This window comes from Venturia canescens, chromosome 1, assembly GCF_019457755.1.
Source record: "Venturia canescens isolate UGA chromosome 1, ASM1945775v1, whole genome shotgun sequence".
Taxonomy (NCBI): domain Eukaryota; kingdom Metazoa; phylum Arthropoda; class Insecta; order Hymenoptera; family Ichneumonidae; genus Venturia; species Venturia canescens.
Genome location: NC_057421.1, coordinates 13,676,261 through 13,688,684, shown reverse-complemented (window position 1 = coordinate 13,688,684; position 12,424 = coordinate 13,676,261). Strand labels below are relative to the sequence as shown.

Here is a 12,424-nt window from a genome sequence, read left to right as displayed (position 1 = left end):
GACATTTCGTTGAGAGTCGTGAAATTGAGCTTCGGGTAGTTGGACGTTGCAACGGCAGATTGAGGATGATCGTCGAACGATTTTTGTCCCTCGATCTAATTTCGCTTCTCGTTATCGCTTGTTTGTTTAAATTTTGTTCATCCACGTGGAATTTTTCAGCTGTCAATCTCACCAACGACGTCCCCATATGGAGGTTCGCCTTCTGGAGAAATCGAGCCTTTTTTGCTGTACCAAGTTTCTCGAGACGTGGACAACTCGTAAATAGCGAATTAACTCTTCTCGAGTCTTGCTGGCCCGAACCGGGAAGCAATCACAGTGGATTCGCTGCAACACTCGCCGATAACGATGTACGAATATTCCCAAAGTCGGCGCTCGCTTTCGACAAGTGTCACAAACTCTCCTCGGTCGTTGCTCTGGATATCGAGTCACGAGGCAGACTTTGGGTTCTGGACGCTCCCGAAGATCACGATTGTTCGGCAAAAATTCTCGTTTACGATCTCAGACGTAACGACCTTGAGGTAAGAAACATTGGCTCAAAATAATGCGATTCTTTCCCATTATTTTCTGACTCTTCCACTCACCAATTTTCATCGCAATACACGTGAACAATGAATTAAGGAGTTTCGGTAGAGAAGTCTAAATATTAAGAAATTGATCAAATTTCGTGATAATGTTCTTCAACATCAAGTGCGAAAACACAAATTTTTTCAAAATTTCTTCTACTTAGTTATCGAGTAATCACGCATTAAAGCAGATTTCTTATGTCCGGAATGCTTATGCACGTGAACTTTAGTGATCAATTACTCGATAACTGTGTAGAAGAAAAATCTTGAAAAATTTGTATTGTCAAATTTGACACGGAAGAATATGTTCACCAAATTTTACAAAATTCTGAACTTTTTGAAATTTTTTATGTTTTTAGCATGATTTAGCATGGCAACATTGTATCACCTGTACCGAAACTCCTTAAGTCGCAGATAAAAATGACACTGTTGATGAGACTAATTGTGGTGATCAAATCAAACCGAATGTTTGCACAGCGCCTTTCTCCACTCAGTTATCTCCAATAAAATCATTCTTAATTGTAATTAAAACGTTCTGGCTCCTGGACAAGGTTTATCGTCCGTGTACTCGAAACATTGTAAAAGTTCTTTCGTTCTCGTACACTCGAGTTTCAATGAATATTGAAAATACTGGATAAAATGATGGAGTAAAGCGTTGACGAGTTTCTTCCAACATTTCCAAAAATCTGCTATTACTGTGATTGATAATTCAAGGGAATTTTGAGCTTCGATTCCCATTCTTTGCAGAATTGATTCATTCAATTTTTTATGAAAATATTAATTTATTTTGCTTCCTCATAGAAGAAGCTATGTGATAATGAACATTTTTTTTTCCAGTTTTCAATGTCAATGTGCTCAAAATGTCCCAAAACGTCGAAAAATCATATCTAGAAAAAATGTCCGGATGTGTGTGTGTGTGTGTGTGTATGTTATGGCACTTGAAAATTAAAACGCTTGTAACTCGGAAACGGTTTGAGATACAGGGCTACCGTTTTGCACAGATGTTAATCTACACAAGCTCTTCATTCTCTGATTATTTTGTCAGAATTTGTAAAAAATTACGAATCCTACGACGTTTTGAAATTTTCATAAAAAGGGTGTCGTGCTCTGACTTTCGAAAATTTTAAAATTTATTAATAATTTTTTTTTTATAAATAGACTATCATAATAGGAAGGTCGGTATTGAATTTGGGGAATATCGGTTGAGTGGTTTTAATTTTATGATTTTTTGAATTTTACGAAAATATGAGTTTTTAAAAAAATCGTCTAAACGCTTCAATTTTTGGAAATTTTGTAAGATATCGTGTATAAGTCTGTACTTCCTCTATACTTTCCAGCAAAGTTGTCGGAATTATTTAATTTCAATGTGAATAGAAAAACGATGAAAATTGAAAGTTGCAAACTGTTTTTTCTGATGGCTCGTCATTTAGTTTTTTTTTTTATGAATTTAAACAAAGAGGTAAATTAAAGTTCGTAAAAGAAGGTAGAGAAAATACATTATTTCCTTGTATACAAAAAAAATGCTGCAAATTAAAATTTGGAAATTGCTTCATCAAGATGCACGATGCTCAAAGCTTCCTCTATGAGGAAGCTAAAATGAAAAATATAGCACCTCATAGAGTAAGCTTTGAGCATCCTGCATCTTGAGCATCTTGAGGATGCATCTTGACCATCTTGAGGAAGCAATTTGCAATTTTTAATTTGCAGAATTTTTTTTTATGTTGACAGATAGCTCGTACTGACCTGGGGGGTGTAAGGAAAGAAAATTTGAAAAGCCTCGTAATCGATCCTGTCTATGGGCTCTGGGGCCCACGAGCCTACGTCGGTGACCCCGGTGACGAATCGATCATTGTCTATAGTTTGTGTAAGTAAGAAGAATCTGATATTCTACTTGCTTTTGGACGAGTGTTTTTTCGTCGGGAAAATTGACGGTTATTTGTTGATTAGTTAAAAGAAGATGGTGGCGATTGAAGCTGACAAGCGACCACAGGATTCCGAGTTTCAGTCCTACCGAAATGGCGATTTCACGAAAAAGTGCTTTCCTCTATTTGACGGATTCACGATCGCAAGATCTCTTCAGTGTCGATTTGGAAACGTTGAGAGACGAGGAGGGGCCTTCGATCTTCCACGAGAGAGTATGACTATGGACAGCTTATGCTTAACCAAGATGAATGAATAAAAAAATCGAATGAAGGGCTGTTGAGATTGATGGAGGTTTGAGTAAATTAAAGAAATATTAATCGATAATGTCGTTCGCGCAGGAAATAGAACGCAATTCCAGCATCCAGTGGGTGGGAAGAAAAATGGGCAAATCGTCAGGACTGGCTATCGATCAAAGGGGTGGCCTTCACTACTTCCTGGTCACGGAACATGCGAGCGTACGTTGGGACATGAAACACGATTTGAAAGTGAGCGACGAAAATTCCGCAGTCACGTTTGGTAGCCTTCTATCGCGTAGTTTAATAACGACGAAACAAAATAAATCGAATAATTTCCTGTCTACCGGTAACAAATATGCGGTTCGATCATAACTTCCAAACTTTCGATACTCCATTATTTTACCTTGTTTTCTTTTTTTCCTCGTCTAGGCCAACGGTTACTCGATTCTTCTCCAGAGCGCAGAAGTTCCTTGTATAACTGATTATAGACTCGATTCTCAGAGGAACGTTTGGGCTCTCGTTAATCTTGAAAATCCCCTCGTCAAAACTTCCAACACCATTTATCAAGGCAAATGGCACGCTCATTTTCGCACCGCCCGGATTTTCAAGCACAATTCTTTCGCCCCTTAACATTTAATTGAACAATTCAATCGCTGGAACACGTTGCGAGTCGACGATCGAAAAAACTGCGAAACGATTTTGTAAATACGTTTCATCGTATAATAATAAACGAACATCCTCGGAATATCGGAAGTTCTCGAAAATCAGAGCAAAATGTCGATTATTCGCTTCAGCCTCTTTTTTTTGTCAATACGCTGGAAAAACACACCGTGATAAGGTCGTTTGACGTCGCATCACTTTCCAATTTCACTCTCCATCTTCATGGACCGAGTGCATTTTACCAAATTGCAAAATCTCGTTAAGCTTCCGTTAGAGGGAAAATAACAACGAAAAATTCAATTTTCTAATGACGTTACAAACCTTCGTCGTTCCAGAAAGTATCTTCGCCATAAAAGTAACAAAAAATTGGATTTTTCCATCGAATAAATAAAATAACAGATCATTGTCATGACAAATCAATGAAATTGACAAAAATATCGAGTAGATTTTTCCAATTGTGTCAATTATATTCCGAATAATTTATTGAAAATTCACATTTTCCATTCGATCTCCCCTTCTAAGATCAGCTTCTGAAACGGACTCTCGTTATCTCTGGAAATTGCGACAAGGGGATTTTGCAACGAGAAATCCGTTCGCAGTGTGTTAGATCACACCGGTCGATCGATCTTACGAAAACAGTAAGAATAAAATGAGTTGAATGCTGGATAGCCCGGAGGAATTGAAAAGAATCGAGAGTCGTGTGACACGTAACGGGACGGATACAGAAGTCAACGTATTCCAGAGGCACATTATCGGAGAAACAAAAGGTGGTAAAAGCCTGGTCCTCAAATGCGAAAAGCTACGAAAAAACAGAAACGAAAACAAATGGAAATTGGAAGAGAAAAAATCGGAGAATGAAAGAGAAATAAAAATAATCACACACTCGTACGCTCGTTACAAGACTCAAAGTGGTAGAACTGACCCGGGACAGGTACCAGCCGAAAACGTCAACAAACACATGCCTGTTTTGATAAAACGAAGGCAAACAAGCTAAAATCTGAATATTCACACGTACTCTCGTTACGGGACTGAAAAAACCAAACAGCTAGAATCAGGGGCGGAGAGTTCGAAGTGAGTTTATGTGAATTGTTTTTTCTAACAGAGACGAGCAAAAAACTCGTTCACGAATGCCTCTCATAAAACCAAATGAGGCAAAAACCGAGTTTTTTCTGTTTTTTCGTACGTGTCCGCACAAAGTTCCTTAACAGGAAAATTTCATGGGTGTGTCCTGTCACCTCGGATATCGCTGGGTATAAATCGACCGAACTACTTTCCATCCGTCCCCACAAAATCGCTCCCAAAAGGACGTAAATCAGACTCGTTCGGAGAGTAAATACAATGCCCCCAAACCCCTTTTCGTTCTCAGCGAAAGCACGCGAGCCTCGTTATTTTTATTCCTTTTTTTCGTTCCTTCATTGCATAATTGTTAACACGCTTATCCGTTGCCACGTGACTATCGCAGAATCGCAGCGAATTCGTATCTCGGGATCAAAGATGTATGGCCTGAATATGAATTGCATGACTTCACTTTGTGATGTCAAATTCCGACACGCGTGAAGGAAATAATCGCTGTGTTACGCGAAGGAAATCCAAACGACTTTCACTTGCTTCGCATCGTATGGTAACAATAGCGAGAATTTTTTTTCCTACTTTTTTTTCCAAAACTGGAATCTGTTCATTTCTGTTTTTGCCAAAAAAATTTCCTGATTTCGGTGCTTCGGGTGCTTCGATTTTTATTTGTACGATGACACGGGATTTCGAAACTTTTGTAAAACAAAGTCATTCGCTCCTTAAAACTCATTCCGTAGTCTGACCCTCGTGAAATACCGCGGTCAAACGAATGGCTGCGATCTCTTTCTCCTCGAATATTCTGAATTTTCCCTGACCCTTTGCTCCTTTGAATCGAATGCAAAGATAGCGTAGAGCAAATATTTGTTATGCAATCTCGCAATTTTACGTAATGGACGCGAAACTAACGGACGGTAGGGACTGAAACGAGAATGAGAGAGACACCCGAATAGGAGTTGAAAAATCGTGTTCGAAGAACGTGATTGCCCGATGGGAGTGGCAGTGTTTCGGAAAAATTTCAAAAGCCCATGTTTTCAATAATGTGAGAAAACCTCGAGGCTAATTTTTGTCTTATCATTTGGAAAAAATGTAAGAACGCTCGACCAAAGATCGACATTTGTTTCACTATTTTTAAAAATTTTATTCAATGATTTTTTCTCTCGTGGCTGTATACATTCGAAAAAAAGATCGTTCGATCGTTCCAAGGTTACTTATAAAAATGAAAAATATGATGAACATCGCACAAAGTTATTTCGCATGAAACGGTGATTGTTGAACTTGAGGCTTTTTATTTTCATTCGATGCAGGACAGCCGCATTGAAATGTTCAATAATCGAGTAATTATGAAGTTTTTGCCTTCATAATTATACCTTTAGCTCACAAGTACTCGGCCGATTTGAGGAGAGGATGTAAGAGAACTGAAGGGCCTGGGCAGCCAACAGTATTTTGCAAGTAATCGTGAAAATTGCTCTCGAGTACCCACATGAGTCTTTTGTAGCCAGGAGCGACTTGGGTTGGCAAACGATTATCGTTGCCTTTTTGCACGAGAATAAAATTTTCCGTCGAAAATTTAGTTTCAACGTTCCACATGAAAATGTCCGAATGTCCTTTCTTCCGGAAGAAAATAGCGCTTCCGTCGTCAGTCCCGAGGATGACAATTTTCGCGTGCTTCGGGCCGACGTCGGTTATCGAACTGCTGGCCGCCCCCGATCTCAAATTCTCCACTTTAATGCTGTACATTCTGTTTGAGCTTAAATAGGTGAAATACAAAACCGAAGCTCCGGAATTCTTCCGGAGGAGACTTAAGTACAAAACATCCCTGTGGGAGCTCTCCTGCGTTACCGCTTTCGGGAGGACGACCCGGAAACCCCGATTTTCTGCCACATCGTACACAATAATCGCACGTGTCGATGCGTCCGAAATGTACAGAAAAATCCCCCCGTCTTTCGCATAATCTACTGCTAGATACTGGAGACGCGATGCTGGGCTTATCCACATCCGCAAATCGATTGACTTCAACACCTGAAATAGACAAAATAACATCAATTGTATTGGGATCGTTACAATCGGAGCTGATCTCTCCTTTTTTATAAAGTAAGGATTGTGATGCGTGAATTAGCTGTTCATTGTCATCGCTTTTCCGCGATTCCGATTGGTTCTTGAAACACGACCATTCATTCGGAAAACAACAACGTTCATTCGTCCTGTCAAAATGACAGCTTGGAATTCAAACCATATTTGACATTTTGTCGATATCGTTTTGTTCGACTCGATTTCTCGAAAACTCTTCGAATTGGACATTCTTTCAATAGTTATTCAATAGTTGTTAATGAGTTGAATTATTAAGCGTAAATGAATCATGGTAAAAATGAATAAAAAGTTACGCTTTGCAAGAAGATGACGGGCACGGAGCGCGCCTCTGGTGACTCACCTAGTGGAGAATTAAATTAAGGAAACTACTCAGTTACTTAACTAGTCATTCAAATACAGAGCATCGTTTGACAGTAGTTCATCTGTCAACGTCGCTTTTCGTTTTCATTTGGGCGCGCTTATGTACGTGTTCAAAAACAGATCACATGTCATTGACAGTTCATCAGTTGCGTGGAGTACATTAGTTCTCAAGAAAAAGACTTTGCGTTTATACGAAAATATGTATGAAAATAAAAGAGTACTTCTCCATTTGCTTGTAAATTTATTATATTGATAGTCATTCTGACTCACATACTTTAGCAAAAAAGTTTTCGAACGTGTTTGCCAATCTGCAGCATACATTGCTGATACATTCAAATTTTAAATTACGTGAATATAACCTCGAATATGAGACGTTGCAACGTCTCTAGTGACGCTATGAAATCTGGAAAGGAGCGAGTGTCATGCCTTATTTTAGTAATTACTCCTGTCATGAGTCGTCTTCGATAAATTTAAAGCCGGATAAATGATTGGAAATATTTAATCTCTCCATTGTTCAAATCTTGTTCCATCCTGTCCATCGATAACGGAAATATGGGGAAAAATGTACAGCTACTCGGTGATTTCTCATAAAAGGCCATGTTGACGTGGCTCGTCGAGGCAGAAAATAAATTACAGACATTTCGCGTTACAATCTACCGCGGACCTCAAAAATTTGTGCGAATGAAAAAAAATCTTGATTCTTGATTTCTTTTTTGGAGAATTTGGAGCAAGACTCACCTTGCCAGTTCTGACGTTGATGGCCACAACTTTGGGTGAGCAATAGGGAAGCGATTTTTCGAGAGTGTTGACCGTACCGACATCGAGTACCCAAACAATGTCTTGAACATCGAGAACAATGTCCACGACGTTTTGAAGGGCTTTGCAATTGCCCTCTTCCTGCAATGCCCAGGATGGAAAGGGTGAGACAACAGGTTTACCGGAAGATCCTTTTTTCGTGAGTTTAACAAGGCCGAGTGTAATGGGGACTCCAGGCTTCCAACGTGGAAATACGACGATAGCCTCGTCCTTGTAAATCTGATTTCTCGTCGCTATTATGTTGCGAGGGGCGTAACGTCCGCTCGTTTTGTAAATATTTTTGGTATTAGCTCCTGGCCATTCGAGATTTGATCCCGAAATGACGAAGGTCAGATCGAAAACTAAACTGCGATCAGCGAGTGCAGCAGAGCCCGTGACCGCGAGCAGTAATGCAAAACCGATCGTCCCCATCCTCGACATCGTGTCACTTTAGTTTTTAAATTTATGAGAAAAATGGACTAACGAGTATTTCGCAGTCGGAGCCGAGCTGAGGCAGGTTGTAAAGAATATGGAAGCTGCACACGGCCAACTCGGGTTTTATATATAATCGTAAGCCAACTAAATTCACATAATTTGTTGACAATCTGTTATTTTCGAAACAAATGTTAACGGAAGTGCAATGGAGCTTCCGGCACTTCCGAGTCTCTTCGAACCGCGAACGATCAATATTGCGTACGATATTTATTGCTGTATTATAAACCAAATTATTTTCTCGCTTCTTGAAATGTTGTGGGATTGCATACGATCACGAAAGCCGAAGGCTTCATCGCTGGTATTTGTAAACACATGAAATGCGGTCAGGAAGGCATCGAATTCAAGCTTCCTGGGCCGGAAGTTCCGTTTCCCAATTCGCCATCGTATATTTTTCATTCTCTCAAAACAACAATTGTTTTTCTTTTTCTCGAAATAATTTCTTTCACAATTAACGCTCTTCTTTCGTTCGAGTGTATACGGTATATAAATGTGGGCATACGGATGCGTCACATTCAGTTGGTGAGCGAATTATTTCTTTAATCGCAGTTGTGCTTTACGAGTCTTGCAAATTGTTGGAAAAAAAAGAAAGTCAGGAATATTCGTACGTACATATCGACCTAAATAACAGGAAAATAATGATTAAGTTCGCGTCGATCATTGCCATGAGCATTGCTTCTGTAACCTATGCAGAATATTACGATACAAAACGATTCGAATGGGTCGGTGGTAATTTCGATTGGCCGTGCGAAACCACTAAAAACATGTACAAGAGCAGCGGTCGCTACATAAGTAAAAACGTCATCGCTACGAGAGCTGTTATATACAAGGACGAAGCTATCGTTACTTTACCACGGTAATTACCAAGTTTTTACGAAACCCTACAGTCGAACGGTTCGAATTCAATCTTTGGGTACTCATGAATCGAGAATTTTGTATGAAACGTTTTGGAACGTAATCGCAACGCAGTGCACCAATAAACATTCGACACTTGATAAACTTGAATTTTTTTTACTGGTAAATAAATGTTTTGACAATTAAGTGATTGAAGTAGAAATACCTTAAGGGGCAATATCGGTGTGACAGGTTGAAAAATGAAGTATTTTTTGAGATTTTTTTTTGGAAAAACGGTTCGATAAAATCATGTTAAATTTTGTGTATTAGTTATTGAATTAATGAAGTATAGGAGGAATTTTTTAAATTATTTTTAGTACATTTTATTGAGCAGAGGAGCGGTCGCAAAATGGCGTCTCAGAAAAGACTGCCCGACGGTTGGAAGCATAAGTGCCACAGCAAGCATCTGAAATCAAAAATTCAAAAAGATTATTAAATTACAATAGTACAGCTGTCACAGCATCGTAGGAAATTTGAAAATTTTGGTTGGAAAAAAAATCGCGAGTATTTAAAAAAAAAAAATTCGAATTTCACAAAAAATTTGCAGTAAACTGGTAATAAAAAAAGTAAACAATTAAAAAAAAAAACTCGACGATGCGACGATAGCGATAAGTTTTCTGAAGAAAATCCTTTTTGAATGAAGTCGATTGGACAAAATCGAGAAAAACGCGTTTAAAGTTTTGAGAGGATAAAATTGAACGATGTTTCTTAAATATTAATATAAAACAAGTTTCTACCGATTAGCCTGCTATTCCTGGACTATACAGAAGCTCTTTTGCGATTCTTTCGATTTTATTTCTCATACTGATATTCCCCCTTAAAATTTCATCGGGATTCATATTTGGCATGCTTTTATTGAGCTGTCAATGAAATTTATGTTCAACCTACTTCCTTCCACAGCTTCAAGTCCGGAGTGCCAGCTACCCTGGCGAAATTACCATTGAAGAATAGACTCGGTATTCAACCGCTGCTCAAGCCATTCCCGAGTTGGTCCTACCAAGAGGAAGACGATTGTGATGCTTTACAGAGTGCCGTTGATGTATTTCTCGATCCGCACACTATTCTGTGGGTTCTCGATACCGGTGTCGTACGTTCTCTCGAAGATCCAATTCGTACATGCCCACCTAAAGTCGTTGCGATCAATCTCAAGACCGGAAAGGTACGCGGGATTCATTCGGATGTGTAATTGAGAGTTTCTTGTGCACAGCGCCTGTTAATGTCTATACATTCGTTGATTTATCGAAAACGATCAATTTGTTTCTCAATTTTAATCCAATTTCTTCCAAACGATGACAACTCAACGAGCTTTTCTTCAAAAATCAACAACACAAAAGTGACTCAAACTGGATACGAAATGAATCGTTTCAGAACGCAGTTACTGAAAAAAAATAATTGATCGATTTCCATTTTTCATTGTTTTTACACTCCGTGGGTAGGTTTGTGTGGTTTTAGGCGTGTCGGAATTCAGTCCCAAGGTCAATTGAGCTTCGGTTAAAGTAATTCAGCCGTTCTATGACTATAGTCGAGTTAGCAACTACTTTATCTGGATTAAATTCAAGTCTAAATTATTAATAAAATTAATAAAGACTTACATTGAGAATATTTTTGTCACAAGAATGTAATAAAATGCTATAAAAATATCATAAAAGATAAAATTTATACTTCAACTCGGCTAGTTAATGATTGAGTCGGTACCGGTGACACTTTGAATACACATAACCTGGGGAACATTTTTATTGTGCGAAAGAAAGTTTATATCGGTGTAAAGGCACAGAGAAAAAGGAATGGTCGATTGATTAAAAAAAAAAGCGAAGTCACTATTCGAATGAAAGCACGTGAGTCAGTCTCAAAAATAAATTTGATGAAATTCCCGCGATTCCCGAATTTGGCCGAAGTTCAATCAGCTGTTACCAGCAGTCCAACGTAATGACTGACACGTCAAAAACTAAAGTTTTTCATGTTTTCTTTCTTAAAAGGACCGTAAGGTAATGTTTTTTTTTTTTAAGAAACGGAATCTGTGATAAATTTTCTTCACGGTATAATCTTTTCCGTAGCTCGAACACCGTACAATTTTTTCAAATTTAATATTATTGTGAATTCTCCCACAAAGTACTGTGTTAAAGACTCCAAATTGTAAATGAAATAATTCGAAATGTTGCCCCCTAAGAGGTCTCGGAACTGTGCTCATCAGAGGATCTTAAACTGTTATTTACCGCAAAAAAGCGGACCCTCACCGAACTTTACCGAACGGCCGAATTACTTTTCGGTAATGAAACTTCAAAATGCGAAGAGATCCAATTTTTTATAGAGAAATTGTTTTTTCCAATTCGACAATTTTATTGTAAAAGTATCTTGGCACAAGTTGTCAAACTGAGTATTGTTTATCGACCCTTTTCATTTGCTTCTCTTCCCACGCAACGGTAATACAATTTTTTCCTCTTTTTCATGCCTCGTCGTCAGGTTGTAAAGACGATCTTGCTAGACGAGATGGCGACTCCGAGTTCGCGGCTACAATACGTAACTGCCGATTACAGCGGTGACGGTCGGGTCTTCGTATACGTTACGGACGCAGCATCCCGAGCTATTCTCGTCTACGATGTGACTTCCGATCGTAGCTATCGTATGATTTTGCCGAAAATCGTAACCGCCGGTGCCGCCACTCCCGACGTCCTCTACTCCGTCCTTCTTCGTCGCTCCGACGGATCAGCCTGTCTCGTTTTTACATATCTCGGCGGAGACAGAATATTCAGCCTACTCACGAATAAGCTTAGGAATGGTACTTCGGTCGGGAACGTTAATGATCTTGGTTCAAAGCCGAAAAAAATGGTTTTTTTGGGTACTGACGGCGGGAGCGTTATGTATTTCCGTTACGAAGGCGATTCGGCCGTTTATCGTTGGGACACAAACCATAGCTTTGACCTCGAAAACTTTGAAAAAGTTTACTCCGGCCACGAATGTTCGTTAACGACCCAAGTGACGGCTGATGGAAAACGAGCTCGTGTTAGAATTATGGAATCAAATTTTCCAGACTTTTTCCAGGGCACCGTCGGTGTTGGGGTCGAACATGCCCTCATTATCATTTAGAACTTTTTCTCCTCCATTGGTCTGCCTAATTTCCATATTTCACGTATTTTTGTCTCCTTTAATCTCTCTAACGACGGGATTAATAGCAAGTTACGAATACTGAGCATTGCTGCGTCAACTTTGTAGCATTTGATTCGTTTACCACACTGATGACGAAATGGCCGAGTTTATTTTATAATTTTACGACTCGCTCTGTGATAAATTATCGAATATCGAAGTATATGCTTTTTTACGAGTTGTTTAAATTATTGCGAGGAC

General features: G+C 39.0%; 3 protein-coding genes across 4 annotated transcripts; 2 read left to right on the top strand and 1 right to left on the bottom strand.

Moving 5' to 3' along the window:
- yellow-k (L-dopachrome tautomerase yellow-k) lies at positions 1-3,467 on the top strand. Of its 2 annotated transcripts, none has more exons than XM_043425440.1 (5): positions 1-518; positions 2,292-2,427; positions 2,511-2,698; positions 2,825-2,941; positions 3,152-3,467. In XM_043425440.1, the coding sequence occupies exons 1-5, from the start codon at positions 66-68 to the stop codon at positions 3,350-3,352; spliced, it is 1,095 nt and encodes a 364-aa protein (XP_043281375.1). In that variant the 5' UTR covers positions 1-65; the 3' UTR covers positions 3,353-3,467. The 2 variants fall into 2 exon arrangements, with proteins under 2 accessions (XP_043281375.1, XP_043281365.1); XM_043425430.1 differs by having other exon boundaries at positions 4-518; positions 2,825-2,971.
- Positions 3,468-5,584: 2,117 nt separating this feature from the next.
- On the bottom strand, positions 5,585-8,217 carry yellow-g (L-dopachrome tautomerase yellow-g). The gene is made up of 2 exons (XM_043425417.1): positions 7,640-8,217; positions 5,585-6,472 (listed from the first exon to the last, which is right to left on the bottom strand). Exons 1-2 carry the CDS (start codon positions 8,135-8,137, stop codon positions 5,828-5,830), a joined length of 1,143 nt encoding a protein of 380 aa, XP_043281352.1. The 5' UTR covers positions 8,138-8,217; the 3' UTR covers positions 5,585-5,827.
- Positions 8,218-8,678: 461 nt separating this feature from the next.
- Positions 8,679-12,418, top strand: LOC122419080 (protein yellow-like). Its single transcript, XM_043433346.1, has 4 exons — positions 8,679-8,710; positions 8,820-9,044; positions 9,983-10,241; positions 11,543-12,418. Exons 1-4 carry the CDS (start codon positions 8,679-8,681, stop codon positions 12,164-12,166), a joined length of 1,140 nt encoding a protein of 379 aa, XP_043289281.1. The 3' UTR covers positions 12,167-12,418.
- Positions 12,419-12,424: the final 6 nt, after the last annotated feature.